This window comes from Gastrolobium bilobum, unplaced genomic scaffold (genome assembly GCF_033153095.1).
Source record: "Gastrolobium bilobum isolate Gb01-03AN ecotype WA unplaced genomic scaffold, APGP_CSIRO_Gbil_v1 utg16824, whole genome shotgun sequence".
Classification (NCBI taxonomy): Eukaryota; Viridiplantae; Streptophyta; class Magnoliopsida; order Fabales; family Fabaceae; genus Gastrolobium; species Gastrolobium bilobum.
Genome location: NW_026899360.1, coordinates 596,784 through 615,380, shown reverse-complemented (window position 1 = coordinate 615,380; position 18,597 = coordinate 596,784). Strand labels below are relative to the sequence as shown.

Genomic DNA, 18,597 nt, shown 5'->3' with positions numbered 1-18,597 from the left:
GGGCCTGCATTTTTGGTTACGCAATTACTGATACAATCGGGATTTATTTTTTGAGTGAGTTTGAGATTGAGATGATGTTAATGTTAATGAGTGCGGATATAGCAATAGTTAAGAGAAAATAGTACTTCGCTTACCAAAAAAGAAAAAGAAAATAGTACGTAGGCTTTCTAAGTAAGTTGTAAATGATATTCTGATTGAAATGTTCTGCCAGCTTTCATGTTTAATGCTTTAATGCCTGATTATTGTAAAATGCTACTACTTGTACGAGTTAACATGGATAAGGTCTTGTCCAACAACCATTGATAACGAGATTTTGATTAGTTTTCTCTAGCTTCATAAGTTGCTTTTAGTTGAGATTCCATTATTTATACTTTACAAAGATGGTGAGAATTGCCCTGGATGTCACCATGAAAAAATGTTATAACCTGCTACTCAGGCGGGTCAGGGGAAGTGAGTGGCAAGGGACCACCGTTAATGAGTTAAACTAAATCAGTCATATTAAGTGAATTTGACATCATGTCATAACTCAAAACCTTAAGGTATTGGGTTTATGGGTCTTTTCACTTATATTTACTTTGCTTAGCCCATTATCAACCAGTGCGGGACTCATCACACTTGAATAACCCAACAATCTCCTCTTCAAGTATGAAACCCAACATTGGTATGCTCCCCCTCAACCGAGTACCCAGTCCCAAAGTATTCAACACGCCTCATAGCCAAACACCTGGCTAGCCCAAGCCCAACCTAACTCTGATACCACTGTCTAGCGGGTCCAGAGGAAGCTAGTGGCGGGAGACCGCCACCAATGGACTAAGGCTACACCATTATATCAAGTGAGTCTGACACAATGTCTCAACCAAAAACCTTAAGGCATTGGGTTCATGGGTCCTCCCACTTATATATTCACTTCACTTAGCACGTTACCCACCAATGTGAGACTCTTTCACACGTGAATATTCCAACAGTCTCCCCCTCAAGTGTGAAAGCCAACATTGCTATACTCTTCCTCAACCGAGTACCTTAGTGCCAAAGTACTAACTCACCTCCTAGCTAAACACCTGGCTAACTCGAGCCCAGACCGGCTCTAATACTAGTGTCAGGTGGGTCAGGGGAAGCCCGTGGCAGGGGGACCACCACCAATGGGTTAAGCTAAACCAACCATTTCAGGTGGTTAAGTATACGTAGTGCATTGTAATTCGATATGTACATGAGAGATGCTTTATTTAACGATTGATCTGATGTTTAGGTGAGTTGAGCACCATACGAAAAATTGACACCGAATCCATTTGCAAATAGCAGTGGGAATTTATTAGGATGGCGACATAATACAATGTGAAACTATTACTAAGAAACGGAACAATCTAATGAATTCACTACTGGAAATGGAGTTGATGTCTCAACGGATGGGTTTACACGTTTTTTTGTTTTCCTTTCGTTGCAGTGAACTTCTTAACCGATTGAGCCATGAAGTCTAACAATTATCCAGCAGGAAGCTCGTATTTGTGCCTTACCAATTAGATTGGCACCACAATTCATAGGAAGAAAGAACACATAGGAAATGCGCAGTATAAAAACAATGACAGTATTCCCGTATATACCAAGTTGAATGGCGTCAATAGTTTACGTCTGAAAACAAAGGGACACTTTCATATTTTTTTCTATAATTTGGTTTAATTAATTAATTTGCAAACAAAATTTTCTATAACTTATTTCTCTTTCTCCCTCACTATATAAGGGCTGTGACACAATTGAGCCCGATTAGTTTACGTCTAAAAACGAAGGGACACTTCCATATTTTTCTATAATTTGGTTTAATTAATTTTGCCAACAAAATTCCAATCATAATAACTGTCATTTAAGATGAACCGCCCATAATGTGTTATCCAAATTGGACATTTTGAATCTACATGCTCTAACTTGAGGGGAGTATTAGAGGAACAAACACTGTTTTGAAAATATTCTGCATTTAATATATACGTAATTATAAGAATAGAATTAGTTGTTAGAATAATTAGCTAGTATGTTAATATTCTACATTGAATAGAATTAGTTGTAAGCATAATTAGCTATTGTGATAATATTCTGCATTGAATAGAATTAGTTTTCAACATAATTATAGGATTAGAATGTATGAAGGGCAGTTAATAGTTTACATCTGAAAACAAATGGAAACTTCCATATTTTTTCTATAATTTGGTTTAATTAATTAATTTGCCAACAATATTTTTGATAATTTATTTCTCTTTCTCCCCTGCTGTATAAAGGCAGATATTGTGGAACAACTGAGCTTGATTAGTTTACGTCCGAAAACGAAGGGATACTTCCATGTTTTTTCTATAATTTGGTTTAATTAATTTTGCAAACAAAATTACAATATTAATATCTATCATTTAAGATGAGTTGCCCATACTGTGTTATCCAAGTTGGATATTTCCAATCTACATGCTCCAACTTGAATGGAGTATTAGAGGAACAAACATTATTTTAGAAATATTCTACATTTAATGTATACGTAATTATAGGAATGGAATTAGTTATCAAGCATAATTAGCTAGTATGTTAATATTCTGCATTGAATATAATTAATTGTTGTCAGCATAAATATCTATTACGATAATATTCAGCATTGAACAGAATTAGTTGTCAGCATAATTATAGGATTAGACTGTATGAAGGGCAATTAATAGTTTATATCTGAAAATGAAGGGACACTAAAATTTCGTATGACATACATTCCACCTCCGCTAGTTGATCTCTTATCCTTAGGGAATCACATACAGTCCCTTGAATCTTACCACCCTGTTATTACAAAAAGGAGAACCCGTAAGGAATGTTTAATAGTTATATGAATTAAAAAATACTAACTTGCACGACAGAAGTGCTTAACAAAACTCACGTTCATTTATTAAAACCATCTCGACATTGTCTCCCATCTCGGGTTGATGAAAGTTGGGCTGCCTTTAGAGTCCGGTAACCCTAACTTTGATCATCCACTGCTCTTTAGATGATGTCATATCACGGATGAGATCAAATCTCGTAACCATTTCAACAGATATCGAAACATAAAGTTTAGCCAGCGAATAGATAGACCTATCCTATTTAATAAATAAGAATGGATCAGTCCTAAGTCAACAATATCCTATTTAATAAGAATGAGTCATTCACGAGTCAATAATATCCTATCTAGTAAATAAGAATGAGACAACAATATCCTATATAATAAATACAATTGATAAAGATGAGTCAAGTCCATATCATGAGTCTAACTTGGAAAGAAAAACTTCAGATATAAATAGGATATTGGTAACTCATGGCTGACTCATTATTAACTTTTGTATTTAATATTATGATACACATAAGGGTATATACTATTATTATTTTTATTATTTTATTGTTAACCGGTTAAGTGTGAAAAGAAAACTGGTTCATGGAGTTTAAAGCAGACACGTTACATTTCTGTTGTTAACCGGTTAAGTGTAAAAGATAAAGTTTAAAGCAGACACATGACATTTTTGTTGTTAACCGATTAAGTGTGAAAAGGAAACTGATTTATGGGATGTAAAGCATACACATGGTATTTTTGTTCTCTATTGCTTCTCTCTTTTAGTAATAAAGATATATATGTATAAAAAAAAGTATGTATAGAAAAAACAAAAACAAATTAAGCTTGTTTTGAAATTTGTTTTGTAGAATAATCTATAAAAATGGATTTTCAAAATAAAAGAAGAAAAAAATTTATTTGATAAATTCAATTTGAAAAGAGTTTTAAAAGTTCAAAAAAATTATGTATGATAAATTTATTTTAAGAATATATTTAAAAAAAAAATCATTTCATTGGTAAATAATTTTTTATTAATTTCTTTTTAAGAATTCTTTAATCATATAAAAGCTTAGATATATTTCAACAAAATATATTTTTAAGACCAAAATAAACAATATCACAAATCCTTTTTAAGACCAATGCAAAAATCTTATAAGTTAAAAAAATAATTTATTATTATTATTCATATTATTTATTAAGAAAATAAAAATGTGAGAAGTATATGGAAAATAAATATTTATTTCCGTGAATATATAAAAATTAATGAATATTAGCATCTGTAAATGAAAAACTAATTGTTTAGTGACTAAATTCAACTTTTTGAATTTGAAGCAGTAATATTATCATTTTTATGTTCTTGTAAAGAAAGCTCCTCTTTCGCGTGAACGGTAAAATGGCTGCTTATTCTTTTGGATTCAGCTATAAGGTGCTGTTTGGTTCTGAAGATTCTGTAATTTCTCTAGGCAAATGAATTTGGGAATCCACTTTGTCTTTGTTTGGTACACAGATTTGGAGACGTTACCCATCTATCTCATTTGCATAGCATTGCATTATTTGGTCGACGAAAGTTAGGAATTGGCACTGTTGAGAATCAGAACTTGGAGGTGGTTTTTTGTCGATAGCCATCTAAATAGCAAAATGGTTTATTCAAGTAACGAAAATACCCTTATGATATTATCTTGGTTGTGTGGTCAGCGGCCCCATTGAAGAAAAAAGCTTGTCTTGGGTAAGTCAGATGAGAATCATCTCTAAACCGAAAATGGTTTTTCGTTTTGTTTCTATTGTCCTTTTTATCTCGTCGGTCTGGAAAGTTTTAACTTTAGTGTCATCATTTCATTAGACAAAGAAACCACCTTTGACACGTCACCCATGAATCCATTATTACACAAAGTCGCATGACATTCTTTTAAAAAATTTATTTTTTAAAATTCTTTTGATTTTATTTTTTTGTTATTTTTTATGTATTGGCTTTTCATTTCTCTTATTTAAATCTTAATTTTCCTATTTCTAAATTTATTTTTTTATAGTTAATTACTTAATTTTTTAAACACAATAACCATCAAAAGTGCATTATTTTTTTTAATAAGTTAAAAAGCATATTTTATTACATATATTGATCCTATATAGAGAAAAATAAAAATATACACTAATATAATATCCATTAGGCACATCTTTTTTTACTTATTGAAGATTATATTATATTTTAATTTTATTCTAGTAAATTTTAATAAAAATATTAAATATTTTAATTTTATTTATACTAATAATAGTAGTATGATGTGTGTAGAAGTTTATATATATATATATATATATATATATATATATATAAAAGATAACAAGTTAAATAGAAATTTTCAGTTGTTTACCAAAAAAAGAAAATAGAAATTTTCAGTTCACAAAAAAAATAGAAATTTTCAGTGTTTAACATGATATTGTATAAGATAATATCGTTCAGTGTTTGGTAATACACTATATAATATTAGATAGAATAAAAAAATATTTTTAACAAAAATACTCTTCAATAAAAAATTTATATAATTCTTCCAAATATATCATATGATATTAACTTTTACAAAAATATATTGATCAGTGTGTACAAAAAATATATTAATTTTTATAAAAATATAATTTTTTCAATATTTTAAAAATTAATATATTAAAAATTAATTTTTATTTAATATTGAAATAATATATTAATTCTTGAGAATTGTATTAGTCAACAATGTTAATATATAAACCTCTTATCAGACCTAATCTCACCCCTTTAGGGCATGTTTGGTTCACAGTATTAGATAAGGCCTGATAGTATAAGACCTGATTAAATTTTAATACTATCTAACGTTGTCCAGTATTGTATAAGATAATATCCTCCAATATTTTAAAAATTTATATATTAAAAATTTATTTTAAAATATTAATATTGAAATGATATATAGTTCTTGAGAATTGTGTTTGTAAGCAATATTAATACATCAACCTCTTATCAGGCCTAATCTCGCCCCCTTAGGCCTCATTAAGTTATACATTATTTTAATGTATTAAGAAATTATGCTGTATAAGCTTATAATATACGATGGTCACATCAAACAACTGAGAATGTCATAACGTATAGTATAAGTTTATACTATCAAGCCTTATACATCACACCAAACAGGCCCTTAGACTTGATTAAGTTATACATCGTTTTAATGTATTAAAAGGTTATGTTGTATAAGCTTATACTATACTATGTTCATACCAAACAACTTAAAATATCATAACGTATAGTGTTAAATAACGAGAGAAAAGAGAGGAACATTTGAAATATTTCTGTATATTAACGAATGAGAGAGATGTACAATATATAAACAAACTAATGGGCTAAGCCCAAACCTAATGTAATCTAACCTAATACAAAATAAGGAAACCCTAATTACAATATATTTCTAACACTCCCCCTTAAGTTGGAGCGTATAGGTCATATGCACCAAGCTTGTTACATATAAACTCTATTCGGGGGCCTCTCAAAGATTTTGTAAACACATCTACTAATTGCTCATTAGAGGGTACAAAGCTAGTTTTAATTTCACCAGCAAGAACCTTTTCTCGAACAAAATGACAATCTATTTCTATATGCTTGGTTCTTTCATGAAACACTGGATTTAATGAAATGTGTAGAGCTGCTTGATTATCACAAATGAGAGTTTCCTGTCTAGTGTCTCCAAACTTAAGCTCTTTGAGAAGCTGTTTAAGCCAGATGAGCTCGCAAGTAGTAATCGCCATGAAGCGATATTCTGCTTCAGCACTTGACCTGGCAACTACGCTTTGTTTCTTACTTTTCCAGGAAATCAAGTTGCCTCCATCAAAGACACAGTACCCAGAAGTAGATCTCCTATCAGCTAGACAACCAGCCCAATCAGCATCACAGTACCCAACCACTTTATCATGACCTTTATTTTCATATTCAAGGCCTTTCCCTGGAGATGCCTTCATATACTTAAGAATACGAATGACTGCATTCCAATGTTCTTGACATGGAGAATTGAGAAATTGACTGACCACACTAACTGCAAAGGAAATATCAGGCCGAGTGACTGTGAGGTAGTTCAATTTTCCAACCAATCTTCTATACTGCTCAGGATCTGAAAATGGCTCCCCCTGATTTGGTAGAAGCTTGATACTTGGATCCATAGGAGTATCAACAGACTTTGAATTTAACAGAGCAGTTTCTTCAAGAATATCCATAGCATATTTCCTCTGAGATATCACAACACCAGTTTTAGATTGGGCCACCTCGATTCCTAAGAAGTATCAAAGTTTCCCAAGATCCTTAGTCTGAAAGTGATGACATAAGTGTTGTTTCAATCGAGTGATCTCATGCCGATCACTGCCTGTGATGACAATATCATCCATATATACCACCAGATAAATAGATCCAGAAGCAGAATGCCGATAAAAGAGAGAATGATCAGCTACACTCCGAGTCATGCCAAATTGTTGAACAACACTGCTAAATTTTCCAAACCACGCTCTTGGAGATTGTTTGAGGCCATAGAGAGACTTACGAAGATGACAAACAAAACCTGACTCCCTCTGAGCAACAAATCCAGGAGGTTGCTCCATATAAATTTCTTCCTCAAGATCACCACGAAGAAAAGCATTCTTGATATCCAGTTGGTAGAGAGGCCAATGGCGAATAGCAGCCATGGCAATAAAAAGGCGAACAGTAGATATTTTCGCCACAGGAGAAAAAGTATCAATAAAATCCAAGCCAAAGACCTGAGTAAAACCTTTCGCCACCAAGCGAGCTTTAAGACGATCCACTTGACCATCAGGTCCAACCTTAACAGCATAAATCCATCTGCAACCAACTACAGATTTGCCAGAAGGAAGAGGCACCAGATCCTATGTGCCATTATGATGAAGAGCACTCATTTCATCAATCATAGCTTGTCTCCATCCCGAATGTGAAAGTGCATCACATGTAGTCTTAGGAACAAATACAGAGGACAAAGAGGAAAGGCAAGTAAAATATGATGGAGAAAGACGATGATAACTAAGATTGACTGTATACCTGGCCGGAGGGCGAGTATTACGAGTACCCTTACGAAGAGCAATGGGAAGGTCACTATCCGAAGGTGGGACCGAAGCCGTGGGAGGAGATGCAGGTGAATGTGAGTCCACAGAGACATTTGACGAACTATGCTCGATCTCATCAGCAGAAGAGGTGATAGAAGGAGAGTCAGAAACATGGACGGGTAAAGACGGAAGGTAAAGAAGGTCACCCGGGAAGGACGATTGTACAGAATCAGTATCCACAGGAGTAGTAGAGGATCCAAAAAAAGGAACTGATTCTAAAAAGGAGACATCCGTCGAGATAAAGTATCGACGTAAAGTGGGAGAGTAGCAACGGTAACCCTTCTAAGTCCGAGGATAACCCAGAAAAACACATTTATGAGACTTGGGAGCTAATTTATCCAAACCTGGACCAAGATGATGAACAAAACACGTAGAACCAAACACATGTGGAGTTAAAGGATATAAAGCCTAATGGGTGAATAAAATAGAGTGAGGTACCTTATGATTGAGAACAGATGATGGCATGTGATTAATGAGATAACATGCAGTAAGTATAGCATCACCCCAGAATGTGTATGGAATATTACCATCAATTAACAAGGCACGAGTGGTTTCAACCAGATGGCGATTCGTGTGCTCGGCTACACCATTTTGTTGAGGTGTATGAGGGCAAGATGTTTGATGAAGAATGCCATGAGATGAAAAGAATTGTTGAAATTGATGAGATAAGTATTCACATGCATTATCACTACGAAAAGTATGAATGGGAATACTAAATTGAGTTTTTATTTTATTATAAAATAACTGAAAAATAGAAAACAACTCAGACCGCTTTTTCATTAAAAATAACCAAGTACATCATCAATAAAGGTAACAAAGTACTTAAAACCCAAAGTAGAATAATGACGACTTGGTCCCCAAACATCATAGTGGACCACAGAAAAAAGGAGAAACAGCTTGACGACTAAGATGACTCAGAAACGTACTACGAGTATGTTTCCCAAACTGACAAGACTCACAATTTAAAGTAGAAAGATACGATAAATGGGGAACCATCTTCTGAAGCTTTGCAAGACTAAGATGGCCCAGACGAGCATGGATGGTAAGAGGAGAATCCACAATGGAGCAGGTTGAGGAAGAGGGAACTAGTTGATAGAGGCCCTGAGACTCACATCCTTTGGTAATCTCCTTCCCCGAACTCCGATCCTGAAAGATGACAGAGGTTTTAGTAAAATAAACAACACAGTCAATGGATTTGGTCAAACTACTAATAGAAAGTAAGTTAAAAGGAGAATCGGGCACATGTAGAACATGATCCAGAGATAAATTGGGTCAAAGAAGAACTGTGCCAATCCTCCTTGATTGGACCAGAGACCCATTGGCCATAGTAATAGTGGGAAAAGAACCAGTAGTACAAAGGGAAGTAAATAAGGACTTATTACCAGAAATGTGATCAGAAGCCTCGGAATCAAGAGTCCAATGGCCTATAGAGTGCAACTGAGAGATGCCAGCAAAAGAATTACCAGAGGGAACAATGGATGCAGTGGGATCTGATGTTTGCTTCTCAGACCATCAAGTCGCAAATTCATTCAGAAGAGTAGCTGGAGGTTGTGCACTGGAAGGTAACTCTAGAGCAGAGGTACTAGAGAAAGCCTAAGCAACATGAGCATTCCGAGAAGGTGGAGGTGGCCTGCCATGAAGCTTCCAACAACGGTCAACAGTATGATTGGTCTGATGACAATGAGTGCATAAGAGCTTTCCTTTAGAGAATCGACGTCCACGACCATACCCTTGAGCAGCAAGAGCGGAAGAGTCAACAGAATCCGCTGGGGGTATATGCATCATAGGAGGTGCTGATGACGTAGAGGGCTTAGAGGGAATTCCAAGCAAGGTAGACATCACGGAATCCAGTGTAGGAACTGTAGCAGATCCCAAAATTAGAGGGAATTCTGAGCAACGTAAAGGGCTTAGAGGGATCTGTGCGTCAATGCAAAAAGAGGTTCAAACACCAAAACAAGACCAGATCCAGAACCTACGCAAGGAGACGAGAAGATCGCAACCAGCCACGTCCGGAGAGGAGCCTCCACGCGCCACCGGAGTGAAGAGAGTGGCCGAACTGTCACGCGCACGTGTGACCTTGGAATCCAACGGGATCGGTGGCGTTGGAACCGTGCGGCTGAGACGAGCACGGCGGTATGTGGATCGCCGAAAAAGGTGACCGGACAGTGGTTTTGGACGAGACAGAAGCTGTATGCAGAGAGAGAAGCGTCCGAAAACTGACAAGGAGACAACTCCGAAAAAAAAAATTTAAACGACGATGAACATTGGGTTCACTGGAAAAAATTTCAAAGTTCCTTAGGCTCTTGATACCATGTTAAATAACGAGAGAAAAGAAAGGAACATTTGAAATATTTATGTATATTAACGAATGAGAGAGATGTACAATATATAAACAAACTAATGGGCTAAGCCCAAACCTAATGTAATCTGACCTAATACAAAATAAGAAAACCCTAATTACAATATATTTCTAACATATAGTATAAGCTTATACTATCAAACCTTATACATCATACCAAACAAACCTTTATAGAATTGCATTAGACACCACACGACGCCTAGGTCTACTAACCACAGCCAAATCTGCTTGAATTAAAAGTGCTAGACGCAGGGGGGGAACTCAAACCAAATAAAGTTTACTTACTGTTTTGCTCCACACCATAGTTTGCAAGCCAATATATGCAAACATTTCCCTCGCGATATGTGTGAGATAAATGAACTATCCCATCTCTTGCAAGTTATGTCCTCAAATTTGGAACAGTAACCAAAATGTCACTGTTCATTAAGTTTTTTATCTAAATGCCACACGAACAATGTTATTTTCCAATATGTCACGCGGGCAAGTTCTCTACAGTGCCCAGCAAACTTGGTAGCCAATGATTTCGTTACACATGGCACATTTTCGCAGGAAAAGTTGACTGTCACGTGTCCAAGTTCGCTACAACTGGTAGCGAACTTGGTAGCCAATGATTTCGTGATACGTGGCACACTTTCATGATTAAATAGCCATTTTCCTTCGTTTTCTTTTTTTATTGTGATTGGTACATTAATTCTGATTGAGCAATGATATTGTGCCACGTAGCGCACCAAGTTCGCTACCCCTGGTAGCGAACTTTGTCCAGTCAGCTTTTCTTGCAAAAGTGTGCCACGTGTTATGAAATTATTGGCTACCAAGTTCCCTCCCAATAGTAGCGAACTTGGACACGTGACAGTCAACTTTTCATGCAAAAATGTGCCACGTGTAATGAAATCATTAGCTACCACGTTCGCTGGACACTGTAGCGAACTTGTCCGCGTGGCTTATTAGAAAATAACACTATTCGTATGACATTTGGGTAAAAAACTTAATGAACAGTGTCATTGTTCCCTCAAATTTATCATGCCATCAAAGATTAAAACTTACTATTTGTATTATATTATTTAGAAATATAGGCAAGTGAAAATATTGTGAAATAAAATCTTAATAATTTTGTTTAAATTATCAAAACAACTATAAAATTATCTCGAGTGAAAAGTATTTAATAATTAACTATATTGTTAATATTATATGAATATGATTGATTAAAAACATATTTTTATACTCAATTTTTTTTTATTAAATTCCTCTTTTAACTTTTTATCTATCAAAACAAAATCTCCAAGTTACTAAGTTAATATATATTTTTAATTTCTCCACTGTTTTATTAATACTCAGAACTCGAATTCGAGATTATATAAAGCAATCCCATCGCCAATTGATACACTACTTGATCATATATTTCTTTAAAAACTGCTCCAACTAACATTGTTAATGAAATAATTTTACCTAAATTCTAAGTTACGTCAATGATATTTGTTACATAAGGTTGATGACACTGATAGAGTTAAGTTTTAAAAAGATGTACACAGTTAACATTTAGGAAATATTGTCTTAATTTAATAATTTAGTTAACTAAAATAATGAATTTGAAAACATAAAAAAAGATAGAGAATGAAAATAATTTTCTGTCAATATATTTTTTATTTAAAACTTCAAAATATAATTTAAATTGAGTGAGAGAATTGTATTAAAAAATAAATAGTGTTAATTACAACAGTTTTTTTATTGAAAAATAAATATAATGATTTATATTTAAATAAAGTAAAAAAGCGTATCTAAATAAAGAACAATTACTAAAAGCAACAATTGTTTTTTAAAATATTTAAATCTAGAAGTTTCTCGTAAAAGTTAAAACTACTTAATTAAGTGCCTGTTTGGATCCTCTTATTTTTAAGCTAGAAGCTACTTATAAGCATAAGCTAGGCCAAACAGATTTTGAAAAAAGCTCTTATAACGAAAAGCTCTTTTTTTATAATGAAGAAAAAAGTTGAAAATTAAAAGCTCCTAGGAGGAGCTTTTTTTTAAGCTCTTATCTGTTTTTCTTGAATTGTGTGCTTTTTTTTAAAATGAAGAGTGATAAAGATAGAGAGAGAAATAATTTTCTTGAAATATGTGCTTTTAACTAATTTTTAAGCTAAAATTTTTATGTAATTTCCAAACAGCTTTTAGCTTCTTTTTTTAAGCTCTTTTTTTTAGCTTTAGCTTATAAGTAGCTTCTAGCTTAAAAATAAGAGGATCCAAACAGGCATGCGTTGAATACTTATGTACTAGTGCGCAAGCATATTGGGAATTCAAGGGGTCGAAGCAAAGGAGGCAAATCTATGGGCTGGATCCCTCGGTTCTGGCCCAATGAAAAAGAGAGAGAAGAAATTAGAAATAGAGAATATTAAAAAGAAAAAGCAAAAATGAGAGAGAAGGAAGTGAGAAGCCATAGTTAATGGATTTCTCGGAGAAGGACCTATTCGGCGAAGATTCCGACAACGAACAAGATGGGACGCACTCTTCTTCCCGATCTTCATCATCCTCTGCTTCTTCTTCCTCTTCCTCATCTTCTTCTGCCTCTTCCTCCAACGCCACTGATGCTGCCGCCGACTCCAGCTCCGCCACCGGAACCGCCAGCAGCGGCGGCGAAGATGGCGAAGAGAATGGCGATGTCGTAGATAGCAACAAGGTCCATGCCTCTCATAATGAAGACAAAGATCTATTTGGCTCTGATAATGAAGATTACTGTAAAACCCTTGCTAAAAGTCCTTACCCTATTCCTGGTAAAATTCTCATCTCTTTTTTTTTTTTTTTTCGTCATTGAAGTTTATCTTAGACAATTTTCATTCATGCATCAATTAACTTTGCCAGAAAAAGAAAGTTTATGTAATTATGTAGTGTTAGTAAAGAAATAGCGTGTGTTTAGTGGTGGTTGCTCACATATGAACAAAGCCTGTTACGTAATGAACTTTTAGGATAGGAAGGTGAAAGACTATGCCTGATAACCTAACAGCATATGTTCCCGGTTTGTGCTGAAATGGTACATCGCTGTATCTACAAGGCATTTTTAGGATTTCTATCCTACCATGGTGCTTCTGAATTGTTGCAGCTGTTGGAAAATGTTAATGAATTAAAGAAAATGACATTGTTGATTTTCTTTCTTAATTCGTTTTATGGCAAGATGTGGTTTTCTCTGGCAGTATTGCCTGCCATCCGCAATGCGAATAATCAGGGTAGAGGGGGGTTTGGCCGTGGTCGTTGGCAGCCTGGGTTTCAAAATGATAGAGGAGCTGGCCTTCTTCCTCGTCCTGGACCTTATCCTCAGAGGCAGAATTTTGGGTATGGAAACAGGTTTCCGAATGGCCGCCATCACGATGAACGGTTTGTCTCTGATATGAAGCTTTCAAAGAGTGAAGAAACTCTGTCTAGAAAGTGCATTGCTTTTCAGGAGGTAGGGTAATGCCATTTTCCTATATTTTACTGCTGCTGCATCAAGCAATTTAATGGTCAATTTGCTTCAAGATTTCAAGAAATTGTTATGGAGATAGTGTTTTTTATATTTCAATTTTTAGCTTTTCTCATTATGATGAAACTAGAGAGAAAAGGAAAAGGAATGGTTTGTATGGTAATAGAAAAGATCATAATACAGCTCTGAGCCTTGATTCTGCTTGATTTAAATATTGAAGCTGGTGTCTTTTTCCTGTGTCATGATTTCTCAACTCGTTGGTTTGATATAATCTTATTAAATTGCCTTTCTGGATGTATTTGTTCTGATTATGTTTTCTTGATTATTTTGATAGCCTTGTGAAGTTGCCTGCTACAGTCGTGTAGAAGGCGGAGAAGTATGTTTCGATGATCGTAGCTTGGTAAGAGTATTTGGGGCTCGTCTATTATTTGATTTTCTTTTCATTTGGTTCTCTTTGCATTGTGATGATATTATGCTCATTTAAGCATTTCCTTTTTCCTGTTTATTTAGAGACTTTTTAAGCGCCATGTCACTGAAGATGTTGGAGCTGATTTGAATGAAGGTTATGATACATTCATTGCCAAAAAAGGTGGTGATTTATCTATAATTTACCTGCTGCTTTGCGAATTTAAAAGTTAGATTTCAAAATGACACTTGAAAGATTTATACATGAGAGGTGATGTATGGTGCTGCTATTTATGTTAGTAATCCTTCTTCTTCTGCTGTTAATTGCCAAAGCAGACTTAGGCTCAGAAGGTTTTGGTGATCTCCTTGCTTGCATTAGGGACAAAAATATCCCACTTCAAAACATTCATTTTGTGGTATGGTGTATATCAAGATTTAATTTTTCATAATATTTTAATATGTTGCTGAGTTAATTTCTGAAGGTCATACATTAATCCTCTTTTTTATCCTTTGCAGACATTCCGTAACAATCTTAATAAGGTAATGGATTATTCATTTCGAATTATGTTTGCTCTTGGCCAGAGTCTTATCATATAATTTTGTTAGAAATTTCTGAGCTAAGTAGTGATAATCTTGTGAGTTATTAAATCAGCTGTGAGTAAATGATGAGCATATGATATGAGCTAAATACTCCTGTCTTTGCAGATACTGGCTACAGCTTATATCCGTCATGAGCCTTGGGAAATGGGGGTTCACAAAAGGAATGGTGTTGTCTATCTAGATGTGCATAAGCTACCAGAAAGACCACAAAGTGATTTAGATCGCAGGAGGTGCAGGGCTTACCTGTCTCTTTAATTTATTATGCTTAGCCATCTAAATCTATATAGTGATTAGTGATTAGTGAATTTCTTCCCAGTTTTAGCGTTCATTTTTAATTTTTTTTTTTTTATTGGATAAGCTTTAAAACTTATGTGTTTTGCAATTAGATGTTATTACGGATATTGTTTTGAGAGCCTTGCCACTGAAGATCCTAGAAGAGCAGATGGAGAGGGGATACATCATGTTGATGCCAATGTTGAATTCTGTTCTGTGATTAAGACAAAATTAGGGGCTCACCGTATCTTGATGGGTGCTGAGATGGATTGCTGTGATACGACTAATGATGGAAAGAGATTTTATATGGAGCTAAAGACAAGTTATGAGGTTGATGCAGTTCCAGCTTCCTTGTGTTCTACTTCTTTAATCCCAGCTTTTATTTTCTTTTTGTATAGCATTTATGTTGGCTTAAAAACATGGATCTATCATTTCTTATGGTGCAGTTGAATTATCATACAGAGGAAAAATTTGAGAGAGAGAAACTGCTGAAGTTTTGGGTATATCCTCTATCTTTTGTGATAAATTTTTATGCTTTTCATCTCCAGGTGCTCCTTTTTCCCTTGTGTGCCATGAATTTAATAAGACTTCTGTTATTGTTTGCAGATTCAGTCATTCCTGGCTGGAGTTCCATATATTGTCATAGGATTTAGGTAATTGTTATTGCTGTTTAATATCACTACACAATTAACATTGTGCTGTGAAGTAACTCACTTTAACCAGATTTAGCAAAATTTATTTTAGCTTATTTAAACATAATCGTCCATTTCCACTTAGCGACAAATGAAAATTCATACTGCTACTGGTTTTTACTTTGTGTTTATATTATCTTAGCTGTGATACAGGGATGGTGCAGGTCGTCTTGTTCGGACAGAAAGACTTAGAACCAAAGATATAACACAGAGAGTAAAAATGAAGAACTACTGGCAGGTACATTTTAACTGCTGTAAGGTGCATGGCGGCTAATATTTGTTTTGGTCGGCTATTGCAGTAGTTAATTTACAATCATACTAAACTCCCACGAGTCAAATGTGGGTCAAAAACAGAGGATGTTCCAATTGTTAATTTCCTTCTCAAATATCAAGGAGTATATCTACATAAGTATGTGCTTATACATTCAATCAATTATCATATAGCTGACCAAGGATAGTCAATATCATAATAAGAGTACAAAATATCGGAAAATCATAATTATACTCTGAAAATGCTGAATGTGACCTTTTTTTTCTTCTCATTATCAACATACTTTGTTGGCAGGGAGGAGTCTGCTTGGCATTTGCCGATGAAGTATTATGCTGGCTGTATGGAACAGTCAAAGAAAGTAAGTAGTATTAGACCTCATCTGTACTGTTTGGCTGTTTTACACATAGATAGAGAGCAAGATTATCAAATCATGAATCACTAAGCTAATTTTTGAATTGTGAATCGTAAATTATATCTTGTAAGATTCAGAGACATAATGAAAAATAATTTCAAATATATCGTATAAATGATAGTATAATGCAGCGTAATAATTTTAAACTGGGAAATATAAATTGAAAAAATAACTTAACCATAAGTCTAAAAATAAAACAAAATCATAAGTCATAATTGAATCACAGAGTCATAGAGTGACTGCACGAAACTTAATGTTTCAAAAGAACAAAAACAAAGCAATGGTATAGGCAAATAAGGTGCATATAGAGTGAGAGAGTGACCGTGGAAGCCTCTGATTCTGAAGAATGAAAACAGAGCAGTGGAACAGCCAGATAGGATGCATAGAGTGAGTGAGACGGTAAAGTCCCTATTCCAAGAACAATGAAAAATTAAAACATGGCAATGGAATAATCAAATATGGTGAATTTAATTACATTCCTTTAGTTCCTATTGATTTAACAATTAAAGCTTATTTGACTTTTAATTTCTTTTATGAGAATTGATGATGGAAAAAAAATTGAATGAATGAATCGCGTGATTTATATTGGGGTATTGAATCGCATCAATTTATGCTTGTATTGTACAATCTAAAGTTTTCTCTGATTCATCACATGATACTAATTGTTGGCTTGACAAATTGAATTCAATCGAATGGTTCAAATCATGAATGGTGCAATTTCTATAACTACGATAGAAGGGAGATGAAATTTTGTAGGAACAACTTTTCAAATCAAAATACAGTTCATTATATAGGACTGAATGCTTTCATTTTGTGTCTGTTAATGTTTTTCTTTCTTGGTTTCAGATGAAGATTACATATTGCAGTTTGCTCCACCTTCCAACCGTTTGGAGCTTCTGCAAGCCCAGTCTTGCCCAGATGCAATAACTAGTCATCTCGAGCTGTTGTGATTGGGAAAATTGGAGATCTTACAGTTACTTAAACAATTAGATATACAAAAAAAGGAGAATCAACTCTGGACTTCTCCCTGTAGCTTTATTCAGATGAACTTCTGGTATAAGGGTACCCAATTTAAGTGCTGAGAATTGCATTCACATCTCAATAGTAACTTGCAGAAATATTATGGCCTTATTCAGTTCGAATATAGCTTTTCATTTTATTGTTTCAAACTTTTTGTTTCCATTTAAAGCTTATTCGGTTGAATATAGCTTTCATGTGATGTTAAAAAAAAGTTTATTTCATGTGATGTTAATGAAAATTTATTTCATATGGTCTTTGTGAATAATTTTTTTTATTTTTTATATTTTAATTTGATTTGGGCTTACAAAAACTTTAGTTTGCAACTTGGTAGGTCTTATAAGTTGTATTCGGTTTTTTTAGTTTTTTTATAATATGGCAGGCCATAAATCAAGTATTTAATAGGCTAATAGGTCAGTATAGGTTTCAAATTTTCACATAGGCTTAGGTTATCAAAGCCAAAGTTTGGCTTATTTATATCCCTAGCCGTGACCTGTGAAGATCATTAATATAGAGGGACAACAAATTTCACAATTAAAAAGAAACATGGAATAATCAACGACAAATGTCTAAAATCATTTAAATGACATTGGATCTATATAAATCATTTAATTAGTGTTTAGATATTTTAAAATTTTTAAAAATACAAAAAAGAAGTTGTTATCAAATTTTTTTCATAATTATACAAATCTATTAAGAAAAAAATTTATTTAAAATTTTCAAAGTAATAGGATTGATGCTATTTTAATAAATAATAGTTATTTATTTAAAATTTAGAATATAATATAAAATAAAATTAGTAAAGAAAGTGCAAATTATATATACATATATGAAATTTTGATGTGATTTTTATGCACATATTCATGTGATCTTTGATAACATTATTTCATGTGATGTTAATGAAAGCTTATTTCATGTGATGTTAATGAACTTTGATTTCATGTGGTTTTTGTGAATAAATATTTTTTTTTTTATATTTTAATTTGATTTGGGCCTACAAACTTTAGTTTCAACTTGGTAGGCCTTACAAGTCTTATTTGTTTTTTTTGTTTTTTATAATAAGTCTTATTTGTTTTTTATAATATGGCAGATCATAAATCAAGTATTTAATAGGCTAATGGGTTAGTATAAGTTCCAAATATTTTACATAGGCTTAGGCTTTTAATGTCAAAGTTTGGCTT

General features: G+C 33.7%; 1 protein-coding gene across 4 annotated transcripts; it reads left to right on the top strand.

The window, feature by feature from the left end:
- Positions 1-12,699: 12,699 nt before the first annotated feature.
- LOC133289919 (NAD-capped RNA hydrolase DXO1) lies at positions 12,700-17,638 on the top strand. Of its 4 annotated transcripts, none has more exons than XR_009748553.1 (13): positions 12,700-13,063; positions 13,481-13,731; positions 14,081-14,146; positions 14,257-14,335; positions 14,488-14,567; positions 14,668-14,691; positions 14,857-14,981; positions 15,138-15,354; positions 15,471-15,524; positions 15,631-15,677; positions 15,859-15,954; positions 16,282-16,345; positions 17,246-17,317. XR_009748553.1 is itself a non-coding variant. In XM_061487948.1 (13 exons), the coding sequence occupies exons 1-13, from the start codon at positions 12,736-12,738 to the stop codon at positions 17,347-17,349; spliced, it is 1,500 nt and encodes a 499-aa protein (XP_061343932.1). In that variant the 5' UTR covers positions 12,700-12,735; the 3' UTR covers positions 17,350-17,638. The 4 variants fall into 4 exon arrangements, 3 of the variants coding, with proteins under 3 accessions (XP_061343932.1, XP_061343931.1, XP_061343934.1); XM_061487948.1 differs by having other exon boundaries at positions 14,081-14,122; positions 15,870-15,954; positions 17,246-17,638; XM_061487947.1 differs by having other exon boundaries at positions 15,870-15,954; positions 17,246-17,638.
- The last annotated feature ends 959 nt before the right edge of the window (positions 17,639-18,597 follow it).

What these genes read in the sequence shown, in the direction of transcription:
- LOC133289919 (XM_061487947.1), top strand. Translation starts at nt 12,736, where the DNA reads ATGGATTTCTCGGAGAAGGACCTATTCGGCGAAGATTCCGACAACGAA. An exon ending in AGAAACTGCTGAAGTTTTGG is followed by an intron (nt 15,525 to 15,630) that starts GTATATCCTCTA and finishes TATTGTTTGCAG; the next exon opens with ATTCAGTCATTCCTGGCTGG. An exon ending in TATATTGTCATAGGATTTAG is followed by an intron (nt 15,678 to 15,869) that starts GTAATTGTTATT and finishes GCTGTGATACAG; the next exon opens with GGATGGTGCAGGTCGTCTTG.